Genomic DNA, 20,862 nt, shown 5'->3' with positions numbered 1-20,862 from the left:
TAAGGTCTGACAGTGTCTGCTGTAAGTGTCAAACAGATACCTTTCCATTGTCTTAGCAGACAGGGTGTATTCTTAAATATGTAAGCCTGACATCTGTCCTGGATACAGAATTACTTCATGACTCAATAAGTAACAATTGTTTCTGTTCAAATATGCTGCCTAATATGGCATTATTTACTAAACCTGCTGCAACTGTCTATATAAATATCTGTCAAATCTTGGTCTTAACTCAGAGTTAGGGAGACATACCAGGGAACTGTCCCCTGTGTGTGCCCTGGCTCTCCGAAGGCCTTCTTAATAAAACCCCTGCTAATTCCTGACTCTGAACTCTAACTGCATTTGTGGAAACAAATAGTTAACTGCATGTATTCGTCAACAAATTCCTGTAATGGCTTTTCTGCTTTGCTCCTTGGCTAGTGAGATATTTGTAAACACGTCCTGTGACGTATATTAAAATTTGCATCTATCAGACATAAATAGACTAACACACAAATGGTTTCTCTGAATCCATAAATAAATTCTATAGCCTACATAAACTATATAGCTTATATCAGGGGTGCTCAGCAAAGGGAATTCTTCCCTTAGGAGGCTGCAGGTATTCAGCTAATTGCACCAATAGTTTCTAAAGGATTGAATTTATCACACCACCTGCTACAAGGGTGACCTTTAAGGGTGATAGGGGCCCTCCAGAACCAGGACTGAGCACCCCTGGCTTATATAGTCTATGTCCAAAAGAATCTGCACATGTGTAATTTCTGTGTGCAGTGGTTGAATGAAGTCTGCAGTTCTGTGTGCTGCCTGTGTCAATGTAAGCATACTTTAATATTCCATTCAGAGGTCATGATTGATATTTCTCATATCACACCACTTCCTTCTTCAGTGTGGTCTGGAGTAAAACTGAACAGGAAAGAATACTTTATTACAGTCCATGGAGTTATACTGTATGAGTATTGTGACTGCAGGCTTTTTCCTTTACAGGGAATCGATACTTACCTGCATGGAAACCTTTGTGTAATATATGCAGCTTATCTATGATTATCACATGCCTTCATCAACATCTTCTTCTTAACATTATATCTGTCTAAGCTGAGAATACATATTTATAGGCGATTCATCAATGAGCTGCAGAATGCAACAAAGAATACAAGAGCACTGAATCTTACATTTTCCTAGATAACCAATATATGCATGATAGTATTTCAAGTTTTGTAGAAAAGTTTCTTCTTGTTTATATTCAAAAATGATAAACTGGCACCATGCTGCGTGGGGAGTGAAATCCGATTGCTTTAAGATCCTGCTAAACAATCACAAGTGTAACCAGCAAAATGTAGGTCAAAGCTTTGGGTTCATAAAGAGAAAAATGGACCAAATGTCCTGACAGTGGAGAATGTGGAAAACCCGTACAGGCCACAGCTGGGAAGAGTTGATAGGAGGATGAAAATGTTCAGTTTCTCGCTGAGACAGCTAAGCAAAATGTCTGAAACAATCGCTTCCTTTGTGCTTTCTTGTTTTCCCTCGCTGTGCAGTTGATTTTATTTCAATGCACATGCACTTCCAAGCACGCTCCCACTCCGTGACACGGAGCTCTGCTTCTTTTCTCTCTGTAAAAACAGGTCAGGGCCAACACACGCCAAAAAAGAGAAAACAAAAAACACTTCTCTAGATTGAAAAGAGAAAAGGATGAGTAGCTTTGATGCAAATTAAATTTAAAATCCTTCCTTTACCCAATACAGGCCATCACGAAGGAGCAGAAAGCAATGCAGCATTATACTCCAAGGTACTTTAATATTATTATTAGTGTAGTGGGAAAATGTACTTTATTTTCATTATATTGTTAATGGTTTCATGTTGTTCATTCAGTTTTGTCCATAAAGCAATTATTAGTTTGTATTTACTCCTTTCTGGGGGCTACTTTAATTATTAGTTTCTTGGATTGTGTACAGCTATTGTCTTTAGGTTATTTCAATCCGCTAAATCAGTTAAACAGTGTAAAGGTTGTGTGTTTTGGGGCACAGGTATTTGGTTGACAATGCCTTTGATAACATCTGCTGCCTGAAGAATGCTGACCAGCACTCATCAACACATCAAACACAACAACAACAGTAATAAACTCAGGTCTATGTTAATTATTATGTGTTTGGTACATATATTTGTAAAACTGTATTTGAACAAGATGTAGTCACTTATGATAGATAAGACTGCAATCTGCAAGTCTATCTGAAGATAAAATCCTTAGTAATTTTCTTCACTTCAGGGTTAACCTGTATTTATTTTTTGTAATAAACATATTAGCCTACTTCTTCATCCGTGAATCCTGATAATTTCTGAAACCATTACTTTAGCATATCAACATTAGAAGAATTATTATCCTTATGGTTGTTTGATACACAACATATTAATACTGTTCTTCAATCAAATTATTTCAACATTTCTGGGGATTAAAACCCAATAACAGTCAGTGAGAAAAGGGAATTATCTAGTTCTGATGCTGGAGTGGAGGGTAAGGTCTATGTTTTGGCAAAGCCTTATGGAATACAAAGGAGTACAGCAAACTAATTTTGGCTGATCTTCCAATAAAAGGGATGTTCTAAACCGAATGACAAGGAATGCCCATAGACATTCAGGGAGGGTAAATGTCTTGGTTTCAGCAGCATTTGTTCACCACATCTGTTTCAAACCTACATTTACTCAACTGTATTGGTTTTTAGTTGCTCCTGACACTGGTCTCTCTGCTATAGGTCTCGGGTAGGTGTTACTGAAGTGGTGGCCCACCCTGGCCAGCCTGGTTCCTTGTGGGAAAAGGTTGAACTCTCAGTTCTGTAAGTGTTTGACCAGAGAGCACCATGACTCAGCATTAGGGGAGGGACCCAGCATTGCTTTGAACTTCAAGAGTATCACGCTGACCGCCTGTCACACTTAGCCTAGCCTGCCGCATTGCATGAAGATATGGAAAATCACAACCTCTCGAGGGTAAACGGGGACACAGGGGACCAGCGAAGTCACCAGCTCCTGTTTGCAAAGGGCAACAGCAAATGTGTCTGCCACGTTTGCTCGCAAGTCTGGGCAGAAGCTTCCCAGAACACTAATAAGATGCTTATTGTGGTGAAATGTCTGCCAGGGGTATTTAGTCCCAAAAATGACATCAAAAAAAGCAACGAAAGCTACATTATCTGTCAGATTGACACACAGATGTGAGACAAGCACAGACAATGCTGATCCGTTTCTTATAGATTTTTACACAGTCTTAGCAAAGCTCCACCATGCACAACAAATTCCCCATTCATTGCTGAGAGGAAGCACTGAAACCTAGGACACTTCTGTTCGTATTGAGAGTCACGCATCAAGAAGCTAACTGTTCATTTAGTCCTCTATTGTGTCTGCTGGAGGGATTGCTGCTTTTCGGGGCTGAAGATGGAACTTGATTTGTATTCTTTTTCATTAATCATTTACTTTTTCATCTAAAAGAATGAAAAGAGAAGAACTAGGGAAAAAAACACAGAGACTGTCGGTTACATGACAGCTTGAAGAGAGAGCTTTAGTTGTTTAGGACAGCGTGTTTGTACAGTTTAGACTGACTCTGAGACAGGAGTGTGGGTCTTTGTTCAATGAGCTACCTCCTTGAAAACCACTAAAAAAGATTAACTGGGGGGGAGCGATCCTGAATATATATATATATATATTGAATAGAAGGAGCTTTCACAATACCTACCACCATTAACAATATACCAGCAAGGTATACAGGCAGGAACGTTCTGGGAATGCTACCAGCTGTTCTTCTTTCAGAACAAAATGATCAGAGACGACAATCCATGTACTCATCTGAGCACTTTCTATCTCTGGATATCACTGCTCACTATTTAGTTTGCTTTGGGTGACAAGCGGATAACAAACTGGCTTACTTCAAGCAGAGAAGATCCCTGACCTGCTATTTATACAGAAAGCAAACAAGAAAACAGGCTTATTGAAACCTAAATCAACAGGTAAGGCATTTATTCGGACTAGAATCACAGAATACGTACCCAAGTGGCACATTTCTAGACATTTTAAAACCAAGAGTTGAAAATTAGCTTCAGGAAAAGGAAAAGGAAAAGAAAAAGGAACCGTGCATAAAACAGCAGAATGGTAGAAGCAGTCTATGCAAACAATACTGCTTAAAGGAATACTGAAGTTTCCAGTCATTTACAAAGCCTAGTACTTCAATATGAAACAGACATGAAAATGCAATTGCTTAACCACATCTTTAACATTTTAAGGACTCCATCTGCAATCTACATTCACATAGATTTTTTTTGTTAATTTTGACAAGAACAAAGGCAATTGGAGAGGAGAGAGAGAGGAAGGGGGGAGCCTGATAGAATAGACGCGAGCGGGAATGAGAGAGACAGAGGGAAGGAGAGAGTGTGAGAGAGAGAGAGAGAGAGAGACTGCCTGCAGCTGTGCAGTTGCCCACTCCCTCCCTCATCCTTCCCCCCCCCCCCGCCGTTTCTAACCGGTGGCTTCTAATTGGTTTGTTTTGACAGTGACTGGCTTACCTTTTCTGCTGCAGCACTTGGTCCAGAGCTTCCTGCCTGTCTCGCAGCAGCCTCTGGAGGTGTCGGATTTCTCGCTGGTAGCAGTCTGTCTTCCCTGCAAAGTCCTCCTCCTGCTCCTGCAGCCGGTGGCCCATGACTCCCAGGCTGGCTGCTGCTCTCTGCTTGTACACCTGTGAGAGTCCGAGAGGGGGGCTGAGAGTCAGAGGCAGCACGGCGCAGGGAAACGCTCTGAGTGGCACAACTGGAATAACATCCGCTACACCCTGGATGTCCACATTCAGGCGTGACTAGGTAGGTGATCCATCTATTCAAACTTCTGCATTGTGTAAAGAGGGATAGTCTGCTGCTGCCTAGATTAGCACTTCTTTTTCATCCACCAGAAGTGTGGAAAGAATGCTAAGCTGTCTTTGTGTTTCATTGTGTTACAGACACCAGAGAATACTAACCATTTCAAAGTCTATTGAAAGAAAGCTAAAGCTACTCCTTTTTGTATTCATTTTTATTTATTTTTTACTAAATATCTTCTTGGAAGCAAGGAAAATCTGACAAGCTTGTTTTTTTATGAAACAGAGAACAATGCTTCTGTATTTCTCTTCTATAGGAAGTGAGGGAGTCATCTGTTGCATGGTTAAACTTCAACGTACACCTTTAATGTTGCAAACACTGCTGTTAAAGAATAGAAGTAACATAGCTGGGATTTCAAAATTAGGCAGGTGGAAGTTAGCTGGAATGCTGTTTATTTTCTTGCATTACAGATATTCTACCCAGCTACAGTGCAATGAAAGCAAATGTGCAAAATTGTGAATGTCAATGCTCCTGGAGGATTTGATGAATACTTTAAGATGTGAGCTATTTTAACATTGGTGAAAACAGCTTTCAAGGGGTGCCGATATATTGACAGGAGTAATCAGGGTCTAATAAAACAGGTTAAAGACAATATACTTCCACACCCAGTCGGGGGGTTGTACTATACTATACTATTCACTTTAAATATTTTAAATTCAATTTTAAATTTCTCATAAAAGCTCTGTTAAAAAGTGCCCTACGCTAACCAATGTGTGTGTATGGAACTTGCAAGGTTCCTGGACAATGATGCAAAAATAGAATAATAGCTATTGGTACCTTTTTGCAAAAACTGAATATCATCTGTGAAAAGGGGCAATCGTTTCCCTGTATGTTGGCCTGTAAAATACGTTTCTTGTGGTATTCTCCTTTAGTGTATTGTTTCTTCTAGGAAAGAGAATATCACAATTTCCCTTTTTCAGACTCTGCTACTCCACACTTCTGTTGGGGAGTGTATACAAAGTGCATGTTAACCAGGGATTGTGTAAGCATGTCATCAACTGAGTGAGGAAGACTGCAATAACTGAATGCAAATGCTTTTATGTGAGTGTAGGAGAAAGAAGGAATCCCATTGTCTTTGCCACTTTGACGGCAGTGACTTGTTTTCCTATTTCTGTGTCATTGACTGCAGTTCAAAGGGTTCATAGCTCTAATCATGCAAAGCAAACTGGAGCCTGTTTGAAGCCCATTGGCAGGGAAAAAGCAGCCCAAGTCATAAAAAAATAGGTTAGGTTGGATGTAGATCCAAATACAGAAAGAAACTACAGCATAAAAAATGTATTGCATTATGAGATGTTTAAGATCAAAGGACAAAACAATAGAGCAGTGTAGCCTATATTGTGTTCAGTCTGTTTCTACTTCTTTGAATGGCACCATCGGGAATACTGCTCCCATTGATGGCAGTGCTGCATGCCAAGAGACAGTCACTGTGTTCTCTTCCTGGCAGTCAGTACAACAGAGCTGTGAATTACTGAAGCTGTGTGATTCATTAGAGAAATTTTGTACCTCCTTGTCCAGCAATCAATGTTAGTCAGGATTATAGAGGGAGACCAAAAATCATTTGGACTTGGTAACTATTCTTGGATACAACATATATAGGAAGTGGAGCAGCGATCATTTAAAAATTCCAGAAGAGCATTAAAAAAAAAAAAAAAAAAAAATCTTTACTGGCATACCCCACAACATGCTCTCTATTTGACAAGATATTCACTGTTATTAATTAATCTATTTCCTTAGTGCTGCTCAATCCGAGAGTCAGTAGTGTGTTTGGTCTGATGAATAGCTATTCTCCAAAGGACAATAATCACTCTTGACTTAAGAGAAATCATCACATCAGTCAGATCAGTCTGTGTGAATATTTACAGTTTTGAAAAGTGTGAAACGGCACAGCGCAGCAGCATACAGATATGAAAGAGACGAGAACTATAAAAGTTTCCATATGTTCTATATATATATATATATATATATATATATATATGTGTTTTTCTGAATGAAATTAGTCTGATGGAAAAAATCTATATACTGCACATAAGGACAGTGTGTTATTTTGACATGAACCTAATACTCCAGTTATGAGTCAGACTCAGAGACACGTGATTGCCTGAAGCACATGTATGACCTACGCCACTTTACAGAGGACCCTCATTTCACATTTACAATCGCATTCATGTCACAGTCTTTGCAAACTCTTTGACATTTCCCCCTGATTCATTTTAAATTCAAAATGGATCTCCTTCTATATTATTAATTAGACAGACACTGCAGTGTGGCGAGTGGTATACATTTTAAATACAGGCTGCATGGCCTAAAAGGTGTAATCTTGGAATTTCTGCAGAACACTTGTTAAAATGTATCCAGCAGGTGTCTTGAATACAATAAAATAAAAATACGATACAAGCAGAATTTATTTAGGTCAGTCAATACACTGGTTCTTTCTCCATTTAAACTAATAAAGAGGGACAACAGCCCCCCATAAGCAACTGCCCAATGTTAATTCCATTAATTCCAATGCGTTTCATGTTGTAGTTCTGTAGGTTTTGTTCCATAGGGTGGACGAGTTGTTCTCCAATTCAGCTGATGTCATTACTGGCTATGCCCAGGAGGTCCCAGGAAGTGGCATACAATTGATTGAGCACTGCCAGTGTGGTGGCAGCCAATTGGGGAAGCGTTGCTTGGGAGAAAATAATTAGACCTTCTTTTGAACAAAAAAAATGAAAATGCACTCACTGCTAAATTAATCAGTTGGCACTGCAGCAGGAATAAGGAATATTGTTGGGGTAGTGTTCTAATGCTGACCTTTCAATTGTGGAGGCCTGGGTTCAATCTGGCCATAATTCAAATAAGCAGGTGTGTTGGTATAGCCCCAGGTATCAGGCAACAAAGCTCATTCATTAAAATGGATCATTATCAGACTCCGAATGAGAGGCCAGAATTTCTTGGCACGAAATGCTCTTGCTGTAGAGGTTTTCCCTTGGTGGTACACTGGTACTCTGGGAGTTTCCTTTCCGGTTTAAAATCCCTGCAAGGCTACAAACCATTTTCTTTTCCTCACACAACAAAAACTAAGAAAGAAAGAGAGAATGACAAAGAAATCAAACTAATCTAAAGCGAAGGGCTGCAATTGGAAAGTATTCTGGATGGGAACGGCTGTGGAATGTTTATTAATCTTATCTTGAGGAACCAATGCTTGGCCTATTCCTTCGGTCCCTTAAGGTATCACCCACCACCTGTTGATTAATATGTGAATCATGGAGCAACACTAGACAAACCAAAAAAAAGCAGTTATGCCCACATAAGACAAAGTTATTGTCATTGCTCTGGGAAAGCTTCAGGTCACTTGCTGCACAAATCCCAGACAAAGCCATGCATTACTATCTTATCGGACCTGCCAAATGTGGACCCTTACTATAATTTCAGTGCTGGGGAAACCTGTGCAGAACAGGGAGGCAATAATTCTTGAGAAACAAAGCTAAGCATTCATCTTCAGGGTTGGGCATTGTGAGAGAGTGTTACGTGTGAATGCATCAAACAACATTAACTCAAGCCTTCAGAGGAATAGCTATCAGCACAAGGCAGTTTGCAGTGAGACAATGGCTGGAGATCAAATTCACCAGTCTTTAGAGGAAATTGCACAGGATTGGTGATTATTGGAATTACAGAGGAATATATATAAATAATTAAATATAAAAATGTTCTTTACTGTAATGACACCTGTGGGGCAGCTCTCTGTCAGCTTGGTGTGCATCAGCTAGTTTCACTACTTAATGGCTTCCGGTTTAAAATATATAATATTTAATAAATGTTTATATATTTAAGATACACACATACACACGAATAATACAGCTCTGGAAAACATTATGAGACCACTGCAATTTTTTTCTTAAATCAGTATCTCTACATGTATGGCAGCCATTCCATTCGATTCATATTTTTATTTGGAATTTGGGAGAAATGTTGTCAGTAGTTTATAGAATAAAACAAAAATGTTCATTTTACCCAAACACATACCTATTAATAGTAAAACCAGAGAAACTGATAATGTTGCAGTGGTCTCTTAATTTTTTCCAGAGCTGTATATAAGGCCTATATTGATAGCCAAGTTAACCATAGTTTCTCCTTGTCAAGATTTTTTGTCAATGGTTTCCTTTCATCACAGTCACTGTACTTTCTACTGACACCATTTTAATGCTGCAGTTTCATAGATGCATTTATTAATTTCATTTATTTATTAGGGCAGGTGGTTATGTGACAGTCCGACGCAAGATGTTCCATTGCGTTTTATTTTTTTTAATGCAGTCAATCGCAAATGCTCCGAACTTGCTAAAAGATTAGATTAACCACAATAAACATACACCATTTAAAGCAAATAAACACCAATAGCTGTATTACACATCCTATAAAGTAAGTATGGTAAACAAACTATGAGGCATGTCATAACCCCATAGCTTCAGCTCTAAAGCAGTTTAGATATATTAAGGAGTCGTCATGGTGCTGTTTCAGCTTGGTTAAGTTAGTGTAAACACACATACACAAAAGCTTAGAAAGTTAGTACCGTTAGCCAGGCTAATTTATCAAAAAATGTTTTTGTCAGGTACCTTAATTCTAAAGAACACTCAAAAACTATGTTTTTATTGGAAGATAAATTAAGAAAACACCACTTTGCATCCAATATAAGTTCATATTATTTCCCCCTCACTTTGAGTGTGTTGTGGAATTACATTCACTTGTAAACATACAAGTGTCTTATTTGGGGTATAAATGGTGTTGTTTTTAACACCTGTTAGTTTGAGGCACAGAGATTGGGCAACAAATAACTCAATACCAAAGCTGCAATTTCCTAGAAAAAGGAAAGTGAAACTAGCTCATACCGTTATACCTCTCAGAAGAATTCCTCTTTTGTTCAGTAAAGCAGAGATCCCAAGATATATAATTAGGCTACTGTCTGAGTGGAGTGTATGGGTTTATTGGGCTTAACAATCACAATTCCTTTTTGCTCTGTACATCTTGGTACTTCTGACAGCGAAGGGTATGTACCAATTTTCTCAGTTTGTAGGACTAAATTCAATTATTCTGTTATATCTTTTACTGATGTATATTTTTCCTGTTTCCATGCCCAAATATATTCTGTATAAATGCAGTGGTTTTATGATAAACAGGATATGATACTAAATGTGGAATGATTTTTTGCTTTGTGTGTGTTCTTCTGCATACATTTATTCTACAAGTTCATAACTACTTGATTTGATTCCTTAATTATTTAACTAGTCACTACTGCCATTTTTCACAGAATTAAAGAACATCTGCACGACATGACCTGTTGTGTCAGACTCCCTAAGATAGTATTCCTAACATCTTGGAACTCAAGATTACTTCTATAATAGGCGATTAGTAGAAGACAGCCCTGGAGACTGGACCTCTTGTGCAAGCCACACCCACGTCCTATTGAGAAATGAGTTCAACATGCTAGCAGTTCTAGATGCTGTAGTCTCACTCTCTAATACTCCAGGCAGTAGTGTTTAACTCTAGTCCTGGAAAGCCCTGATTAATTATGTTGTATAGGCTACCCAACAGCAACAAATTCTCAAGACTGGGAAAACAGATGCCTCCTTGTTGTGACAGTATGGTAGCAAAAAGCAGAAGAGGCCAGCAGTTACAAATCATTTGACTTTTAGATTTATAACTAGTAAAAGCACTTAGTAAAGTAAAAAGAGTAAAAAAAGCACTTATTTACTTGGAGGGTTTGACAGTTCCATTTGATTCTATTGAGTTGCCTTTGCCTAGACTGAATGAATGAATGAAAACATGCTGGACTGATGCATCACTTAATATCACCCAGCCATTTCCTGAAGGGAGTATGTAAGTGCCTGGCAACGTTGTGCCTCCTGTTTCCTATCCTAACAGTATTTGCACTTATGGCTCATGCTTGATGAAGTGGAACATATTCGCTGACCTTTGTCCATCCTGGTAAGAAGTTTGAAAAACTAAATTAAATTATTCTAACTGCCCCTGTTCAGGACCTGCCTCTTATGGCATTCTTTGAGCTTCAGAATCACCCCAATTGCTAATTTACCTCTTTTGTAAAAGGCTATGACCCAGACCAGTGGCAAATTGTAAGAGGAAGGCTATGACACCTTTTTCTCTAATTTGGGGTAGGATGGCTTCCCAGTGTGGAGTTGTGCACCTACAGAAATCCTAGCCTATTTTCTTTATGGTTTCCAGATATGCAAATAAGACCAATAATCACCTTCCTGTATTTGGTAAGGGAAAAAGTCTATAATCTCAGTCTATCTACACAAAGTGATGTACTTCTGCAGTTCCATGTCCCTGCTGCATTTTATAATTCCCTCAGGTTTACCTGTACACTGCAGCACCTGTTCCCAAACCGTTTTCACACTGCCGCCCAGATATTTGTGGTGAAGAGTATTGCAGATCACCACGATATGAACTGTAAAACCCAGCTACATTTTATTGCATTTAAAACATACACACATGAACTCGTATAAAGGAAAAACAACGGCAAATAATAACGCAATACCAATGAAAAACACAAAAAGCATTTTTAATTATTTTCATAATATATTGATGGGGTTTTAATCTTCATTTGAGATGAGAGGATGCAGGAGGAAATAGACTAGTGTGCAATGGACCGGTGTTTGGGAACCACCTCCATCTTCCTTGGACAACTAGATTTACATACAAGACAAAAATAACGACGTGCAAAGTTTTGTGCCGGAAGAGAACTGGAAAAATATATAAAATAAAAAAGTTATTGCTGCAGCCAGTTGATGGGATTCAGGACGTAATGGAAAGTAACACCTAATCATAGAAAACCATTCTGAGGTTTGACATGCCACCCCAAAGTCATTACCTACACTAGGAGAGAAGGTAGATAAACTACCACCTTCAAGTGTTTACAATGCTCGTCTAGACTGACAGTCTGGAGCAAGCCATTACAGATTAGCCTTTATCTTTTTTAAATTCTTTTTTTTTTTTACAATTTAGCATCTTAAAGCCTATCATCCCTCTTGCCTTTCTCCTTGATTGAAGGAGAATTGGAATATACATCATGGCTAAAGTGTCGCTCCAGCAGCTATATTGCTTTGTTTTTTTTGCATAACTTTTGGAGAGTGATTGCCTCTCTGAAATCATTCAGACAGGCTCTCCACTAAACACTGCCTTACTGATGACTTGACGAGAACCTATTGCTTAGACATTGCTGTGTAACTGCTGGCGCTGATTTGTCTCACAGAGGCAGCCACCCCAGTATATCAGCCTTATGCCCAGTGCGTGGGACGGATTCAATGTACAAGAGTGGGGATGATACTACGTTGGATGTGTCTGCAGCACTTAGTTAGCCTTTGACTAGTTTCCAGCTGTGTAATTCTGCCTTCAAAGTCCCTTCTGCTTGTCAAAATCCCTTGGGGGAGTTGGCACAGAAATTGCTGTGGAAGTACTGTTAAGGTTAGAAGCCCTAATGTTGATAACTCAACCCGTATAAATGTCTCATTGATAGATGCTACATCCGACTCAGACGTAAGCTTAGAAACCTTAGGAAAAAAAAAAAAAAAAAAAAAAAAAATATATATATATATATATATATATATATATATATATATTCGAGGTAAATCTATACTTCCTCTTCATGATGTCTACCAGGCTTTTATTTTCTCTTTCAGGGAACTCATTGATTAAATGTATCCCAAGGCTTCTCTCCTTTGTTTTAATTTGTTTTTAATTGTCCAGATAGCGTCTCTTCCTTATTTAAAATGGAGCATGGCCTATAGATAGGACACTGTAAACCAGAGTATCAACTGATGTGCTGCGCAATAAGCAGGAGCCTCATAAGGCTGCTTTACAGTGCATCTAATTACTCATTCAGAGAGTCAAGTGTGCATCAGCAGAGAAGAAGGAGAGAAAGCCCATTTTCTTCATAATAATTACATCTTTGTAAATCACCACTGACTTTGGTTTGCCTCCTGGAGAGCCGGCCAGTTTGGTGTTTTCAGATCACTGCGCAGCCCTGCTCTACTTGTGCAGAATGTGAACCAGAAGATAAATCAGATTTAAAATCAAAAGGTCAACTAAAAAAATATATCCCCCAGCGGAAACAACACAATTTCAAATACACGTCACAAAACTTGAAGTGCTTCTTACAACAAAAAAACATTGTTGGGATTGTTTATCACAGCAGATAGAGTTGCTACCAGAAGCGAGCTTCCTTTTTTGCTTGTAATGGGTTGTACCAGAGGTCATGGGCTGTGTTAAGGTTGGTTCTTTATGAAAGCAATAAGTCTGTCAATATTAATCCTAATGTTCTGGGTAGCAGGATTTCTATGATGGCCAGTGCTTTATTACTAGTTAGTCATGAAAAGAACTGGCAAAATGCAGAAGTATCAAAAGGTACTGTTCACCATGGATTTCGAAAGAGGTAGACTCACCTCTGCACTTAATAACTGCTGCAATCCTGTTCAAAATGTCTAAAAACACATACTCACGGTTCATAGAAGACCACCTACAGTGCCTCTAATCCTATAATGGATGGTAAATTAATGCATGTTTATTTTTTTAAATACATCTGTACATCTTTCTAGCTATATATTTATTAAATTAATCTGTTTGGGAAGTTATCTCCAGTTTACTTTGCATTTTGACATGTCTGCAATTAGGATCCAAAAGTGGGCAGAACATTTTACTTGGTAGCAAAATAAAATATTAAATGAAAAAATACAGTCCTGTGCAAAAGTTTTAGGCAGGTGTGAAAAAATTCTGTAAAGTAAGAATGCTTTACATACAGCGACAGTCATTAAGAACAATCTTCAGTGTAAAGAAGGACAAGGAGTCCTGGAAGTGATGGTATGGCCCCCACAGAGCCCTGATCTCAACATCATCGAGTCTGTCTGGGATTACATGAAGAGAGAGAAGCAACTGAGGCTGCCTAAATCCACAGAAGAACTGTGGTTAGTTCTCCAAGATGTTTGGGCCAACCTACCTGCCGAGTTCCTTCAAAAACTGTGTGCAAGTGTACCTAGAAGAACTGCTGTTTTGAAGGCAAAGGGTGGTCACACCAAATATTGATTTGATGTAGATTTTTCTTCTGTTCACTCACTTTGCAATTAGTTGATTAATATAATCTATTAACATGTCTATTTTTGAAAGCATTCTTACTTGACAGCATTTTTTCACACCTGCCTAAAACTTTTGCACAGTACTGTACATACCCACACATATAACATCAAGTCAAAATCAAATGTTCCCAATCATAGATGATTCCACTAAACCAAACTGCGATACCTTTCATTCGACATAGCTCACAGCATGTATACCTTTTAATCCACAGGTACATTTATACTGATAATAGAGCAAAAGCTACACCATGTCAAATTAAATACTTCATGACTCCAGCTGCAGATCCAGCAGTCATAGCATAAATTGCCCATTGTCATGTAAATCAGTCATTAACCTTTAAGGCAGCACTGATGAACAAGCACCAGTGCCTCACAGTGTACCTAGAAGATGACTTTGTCTGGCTTGTGCTTAGCACAGAGGAAGCATCGGCCATCTGCCAGAGTGCAGGTTAATGTGTGCAGTGCAGAGAGAGGTGCCAGAATCAATCTTCAGGGGGAGGATGTGACCTGATGGCATTCGAAAAGAGGCCTGCAGAACATTGACCACGAAAGGTATTCATTTGTGATATTCTACTCTGATAGAAGAAACAAACAACAGACATAGATTTAGTTTGTTTGTTCGATTCTTTGTTTGTCAGTGCAGGTGTTTAATCAATCAGGATGGTTATGTGACCATCTGACATCAGACGCTCCATTGTACAGTGAAATGTAAATAAAAATATATCAATTAATTATGAGTGCGATGAGCCTTAAATCAACAATACATAAAGCTTATTTAAATACTACTGATTTGTTTTCAGTCTCTCTTCCAATGATTGGCTACTCCTTTTGAAGTTTCAAGTTTCATTAAAAAAAACAAAAAGCAGTGTGTAAAGCAAAACAAAATGCAAGATTAGCTGGAGGTCTGAGAAAGCTGCTGTTAAAGTCCTGCTAAATTAGTTGTGAAAAGTGGCCTCAAAAGCCATTTCTGCTTGAAATTGAAGTATTTGGTAAACTTTCATGGACTTTCATCTTTTAAATAATAATTCAGAGTATGTTAATATGTGGTAGAGTGACTATTCTGTTAGAACATAGTGCTGATGACAACAATGTCAGTGTTTAAATTCCCATTTGTTCTCATTTTCAGGCCAACTTGGGTATGGATAGACCTTTCTCCACCACTAGATTAACAGTGACAGGATGTGATGAGAACACATGAAAATAAACATGTTATACATTGCAGTACAGTCTCTGTCATAACACTAATGAATAATCAATGTTTGTATCAACAGTATCAACACATCCTATTGCAGAATCACAGACAAAAAAGAAAGAGTACTTCATATATCTTAGTTTTTGGTCTTAAAACAAAATATTATTAATTTGTTGCCAGTTTAAATTTGTCCTAGTGATCTATTGGTCCTTCCTTTTGTGTCTGAAAAAAATACTGCTTAGTGCTGTTAGCCATGACAGCTTCAGAACTGAAATCCAAATGTTCTCATCAAAATAGCCTTATTTCCATCTGGAAACAGACTGATTGTGGTTTTGACAGCCTGCTGATTCTTTCCATACAAAAAAAGCAAGTCATAGGGACAATACAAATAAATAAATACATTAAAATAAAAAATCCTAAAAAACAATATGCAGTTTCACTGGAGCTCTGTCAGAACTCAATTTCATCTCAAAGCAAATGCACTACCCTGCCATTGCAAAAATGCAAGTACACTTGAATTGGCACAAGATTAATTTTAAACAGATTTAATAACAGAAAAAGTGGAGCATTTTTGTGCTTTCCATGTTTGTGGAATGAAATTGCAGAAGAATAACATTAACGAGAACCATCTGTCTTTTTTCAGGAACTTGCTTGCAGTGGAGGCTGCATGCAATTGCATAGTTAAATGCAAAAAGCTCAAGTGTACATTGTTTAGTTCCTGGTTCAAACACCTGCCATGTCCTGGACTGAATTAACTGTACTTAATTAAAAGGTACACTCAGCCATATTTAACAAAATAATAATAACAAAAATATATGTGAAGAAATCAAGAGGTTAATGGGTTTTATGAAATAACTCTCAGTGGACATTGAACCTCTTTGTTCTCTTTTGTACTGGGGCATCTGAGCAAATTATTGACATGTCTGTTATTCAAGATGAGAGCAATATTAACCAGATTACGCCCTTTATTCTGTGATTTATTTTTAGAGATACCTCATGATTATACCTGATTTCTACCTTAAGGAGACAAAGGCAAAATCTCCCGGGCCAGTTCATTGTTTGGCACTGTCAGGTAAGTTTGAGACATTCTGATAATTTGAAACTTAAATTGGGGAGATAACAGGTCATGGTTGGTGGAGTTTGTCAGGGGACCTACATTTCTGTAGCAACTCTTCAATTCAACAAATATAGTAGTATTTACATAGGTGCACAAAAGACAACCGTTTTCCAGTTACAAATTGTGTAGCCTTTGCATGAGAGAAGGCTTCTTGTCCTCAGTGAAAAATGAACAGGAATTCGAATCCTTCACTTGGTATAGCGGGAAAATTGAATAGAGACAAAGTAATCAAAGCTAGCAAGCACATCGCATCAGGGGGTTAAGGAAAGGGATTCAGCGACTCCATTTACAGTAGTGCACTCAATATGAGGGGTAATTTACATGAGCGACATGTCAATTAGAAGGCTGAGCAAAACACACGGTTAGCCTGACAGAGGATAGCTTAGCATTATACATGGTTTTCTTTAAACGGAGCTCAAGAGATTATCTTGTAAAACTAAAGGTCTTTAAGTGGACAGCATCATTGTTCACAACAACAATTGCTCCTTGTGTTGCTTTTTCGCATGTGGGATCATTTACTTCGGAAGAACAGATGCTTTAGCATGGAAGGCTGTTCTGTACCACACATGTTGAACTGTAAACATGTAAACTGGCACCTACAGTCAGACAGCAGGAGAGAGAGACTAGTTGATGTTTAAGGATCTGCATTCCACCACTACAGTAATGTTCTTGATTTAAAATTTAGAGGACATAAGATGTTCAATAAAAAAACTATTTTTGTAAAGGTGAAGATTGTCATGTGCATTATTTTGTATCTGGTAATTTTGAGGGTTCCCCAGAATATAATTCCACACTTCTCTGCCTGTGGGGGAGTTAATTTGTTTTACAATGTGGGGCATTACTTTCTGAGGGACCCTGATACATTTAAAATCTACTATTTTAACCTCCCCACACCAATATCCTCAATTGCTTTTCATTCCTGAAAGTGTTTTTTCTGTTATGCAATAGCGCAAGTGATAAAATATGTATTGAACTGCATGTAAGCTGTTGTAATTACAGTTTAGGCTGTAGGCTATGTTTTAAGCACTGTGATTTTTTTGAGAGCGCTCTAGGCCTGTCGCGTAGAGCACCCCCTGTGGGCCTAGTACTCTGAGGGTTAAGGATCTGGACTCTGAGCAGAGGGCTGTGGGTTCAATCCTGCTATTGTGCTCTTTTGGACTTTACCTAGACTGCTCCAGTCAAAACCCAGCTGAATGTTTAAAACTGAATATGTTCATTTCTTAAAAACAAAAAAAAATAGGTTTCTTGGTATGTCACAGTGTTTACAGACACAGGATTTAATTGAACCCAAACCTGTCATTAGCTGCTGTACCACAGATATGTCAACCCTCTGCAATGGGCTTCCCGATTGTTTTCCTCACACTCCCAGTGAAGCCAAGCAGGCCTGTTTCACTAGACAAGAGTCTCAGTGGAGGGCCCTTCCACAGGTACTCAAGGACAGGAGAGCGCTTTCACTCTCACTCAAGCATCCACTTGCTTCTACTCTCAAGTGCGAACACCTGGGCTGAGAGGGTAACGTTTGCATGTCTGGTTGCCGATGAATTACTGAATATTCCTCATCCCAAGCAGGATAAAAATAGATGAAATCCCCCAGCGAATGACAGCCTATTGCCAAGGTGTCATAACTCCTTCCAAAGGGCTGAAAAATGGGAGTTTGCATTTCTCTGTTATGAGAGAGATTAAGTGGATCATTCTCTCTAAAACAATGAAGTTGCTAAAAGGCACCTCACAAATGGTTGAGAAAAATCATTAGCAGGGAACTGAAAATGGCAACTGGATTAGATGCAGCAGAGTCAATTAACATAGGTAATGGTGGAGGGAAGGTTATTTTGCTTTCCGGACAAAAGGCAGTCAAAAGCGATTCTCAAATGCAGACCTGTGTTTTCAAATGTTGGGTAAGCCTTTATTAATTAACATTCACACAGTGGCTGATAAAGTCATTCAAACTCAGATTCAGTGGGTTTGTAATCTCAGTTTAAGCCAATTGTGCATTGTGTCAAACCTATATTATATTTTTGTATTATCACCTTATATTTAGCTTTTTTCATTTATATCCCTAAGGCTCTTAGAAAAAAATAATAATAATAAAAAAAAAAAAAAAAAAATTATATATATATATATATATATATATATATATACAGTGAGGGACAAAAGTATTTGATCCCCTGCTGATCTTGTACGTTTGCCCACTGACAAAGAAATGATTAGTCTACAATTTTAATGGTAGGTGTATTTTAACAGTGAGAGACAGAATAACAACATAAAAATCCAGAAAAACGCATTTCAAAAAAGTTATAAATTGATTTGCATGTTAATGAGTGAAATAAGTATTTGACCCCTTCGACTTAGTACTTGGTGGCAAAACCCTTGTTGGTAATCACAGAGGTCAGACGTTTCTTGTAGTTGGCCACCAGGTTTGCACACATCTCAGGAGGGATTTTGTCCCACTCCTCTTTGCAGATCCTCTCCAAGTCATTAAGGTTTCGAGGCTGACGTTTGGCAACTCGAACCTTCAGCTCCCTCCACAGATTTTCTATGGGATTAAGGTCTGGAGACTGGCTAGGCCACTCCAGGACCTTAATGCGCTTCTTCTTGAGCCACTCCTTTGTTGCCTTGGCTGTGTGTTTTGGGTCATTGTCATGCTGGAATACCCATCCACGACCCATTTTTAATGCCCTGGCTGAGGGAAGGAGGTTCTCACCCAAGATTTGATGGTACATGGCCCCGTCCATCGTCCCTTTGATGCGGTGCAGTTGTCCTGTCCCCTTAGCAAAAAAACACCCCCAAAGCATAATGTTTCCACCTCCATGTTTGACGGTGGGGATGCTGTTCTTGGGGTCATTCCTCCTCCTCCAAACACGGCGAGTTGAGTTGATGCCAAAGAGCTCGATTTTGGTCTCATCTGACCACAACACTTTCACCCAGTTCTCCTCTGAATAATTCAGATGTTCATTGGCAAACATCAGACGGGCCTGTACATGTGCTTTCTTGAGCAGGGGGACCTTGCGGGCGCTGCAGGATTTCAGTCCTTCACAGCGTGGTGTGTTACCAATTGTTTTCTTGGCGACTATGGTCCCAGCTGCATTGAGATCATTAACAAGATCCTCCCGTGTAGTTCTGGGCTGATTCCTCACCGTTCTCATGATCATTGAAACTCCACGAGGTGAGATCTTGCATGGAGCCCCAGACCGAGGGAGACTGACAGTTATTTTGTGTTTCTTCCATTTGCGAATAATCGCACCAACTGTTGTCACCTTCTCACCAAGCTGCTTGGCGATGGTCTTGTAGCCCATTCCAGCCTTGTGTAGGTCTACAATGTTGTCCCCGACATCCTTGGACAGCTCTTTGGTCTTGGCCATGGTGGAGAGTTTGGAATCTGATTGATTGATTGCTTTAAGAGAGTGCTCCTAATCTCAGCTCGTTACCTGTATAAAAGACACCTGTGAGCCAGAAATCTTGCTGATTGATAGGGGATCACATACTTATTTCACTCATTAACATGCAAATCAATTTATAACTTTTTTGAAATGCGTTTTTCTGGATTTTTTTGTTATTCTGTCTCTCACTTAAAATACACCTACCATTAAAATTATAGATTGATCATTTCTTTGTCAGTGGGCAAACATACAAAATCAGCAGGGGATCAAATACTTTTTTCCCTCACTGTATATATATACACAGCACTTTGCAAAAGTTTTAGGCAGTTGGGATAAAAATGCTGTTAAGTAAGAAGGCTTTCAAAATAGACATGTTAATAGATTATATTTATCAAATAACTAAATGCAAAAGTTAGTGAACAGAAGAAAAATCTAAATCAAATCCATATTTGGTGTGACCACCCTTTGCCTTCAAAACAGCATCAGTTCTTCTAGGTACACTTGCACAAAGTCAGGGATTTCGTAGGCATATAGTCAGGTGTTTGACTAAACAATTATACCAAACAGGTGCTAATGATCATCAATTCAATATGTAGCTTGAAACACAATCATTAACTGAAACAGAAACAGCTGTGTAGGAGGAATAAAACTGGGTGAGGAACAGCCAAACTCAGCTAACAAGGTGAGGTTGCTGAAAACAGTTTACTGTCAAAAGTCGTACACCATGGCAAGACTGAGCACAGCAACAAGACACAAGCTAGTTATACTGCATCAGCAAGGTCTCTCCCAGGCAGACATTTCAAGGCAGACAGGGGTTTCCAGATGTGCTGTCCAAGCTCTTTTGAAGCAGCACAAAGAAATGGGCAACGTTGAGGACCATAGACGCAGTGGTCAGCCAAGGAAACTTACTGCAGCAGATGAAAGACACATCATGCTTACTTCCCTTCGCAATCGGAAGATGTCCAGCAGTGCCATCAGCTCAGAATTGGCAGAAAACAGTGGGACCCTGGTACATCCATCTACTGTCCGGAGAAGTCTGGTCAGAAGTGGCCTTCATGGAAGACTTGCGCCCAAAAAGCCATACTTCTGACGTGGCAACAAGGCCAAGCAACTCAACAATGCATGAAGACACAGGAACTGGGGTGCAGAAAAATGGCAGGTGCAGAAGGCAATTTGT

The 20,862-nt window shown here is 39.0% G+C and overlaps 2 protein-coding genes across 6 annotated transcripts in view; one reads left to right on the top strand and one right to left on the bottom strand.

The window, feature by feature from the left end:
* Positions 1-20,862, bottom strand: part of cep89 (centrosomal protein 89) — a 134,857-nt gene that overhangs the window by 23,111 nt on the left and 90,884 nt on the right. For all 3 annotated transcript variants that reach the window (XM_066714036.1, XM_066714038.1, XM_066714037.1), the window contains one exon: positions 4,533-4,702. In XM_066714036.1, the coding sequence (XP_066570133.1) occupies positions 4,533-4,702 (170 nt within the window). The remainder of the gene's footprint in view (positions 1-4,532; positions 4,703-20,862) is intronic.
* LOC136759166 (E3 ubiquitin-protein ligase RNF182) overlaps positions 4,698-20,862 on the top strand; it is a 28,598-nt gene continuing 12,433 nt past the window's right edge. For 2 of the 3 annotated variants that reach the window (XM_066714041.1, XM_066714039.1), the window contains exons 1-2: positions 4,698-4,823; positions 16,179-16,263. The gene's annotated coding sequence lies outside the window, so the exon portion shown is untranslated. The remainder of the gene's footprint in view (positions 4,824-16,178; positions 16,264-20,862) is intronic. The other variant, XM_066714040.1, reaches the window with a different exon arrangement.

Source organism: Amia ocellicauda, chromosome 9 (assembly GCF_036373705.1).
Source record: "Amia ocellicauda isolate fAmiCal2 chromosome 9, fAmiCal2.hap1, whole genome shotgun sequence".
Lineage (NCBI taxonomy): Eukaryota > Metazoa > Chordata > Actinopteri > Amiiformes > Amiidae > Amia > Amia ocellicauda.
Note: the sequence above shows the minus strand (reverse complement) of the source record. Positions and strands in the feature narration are given on the sequence as shown.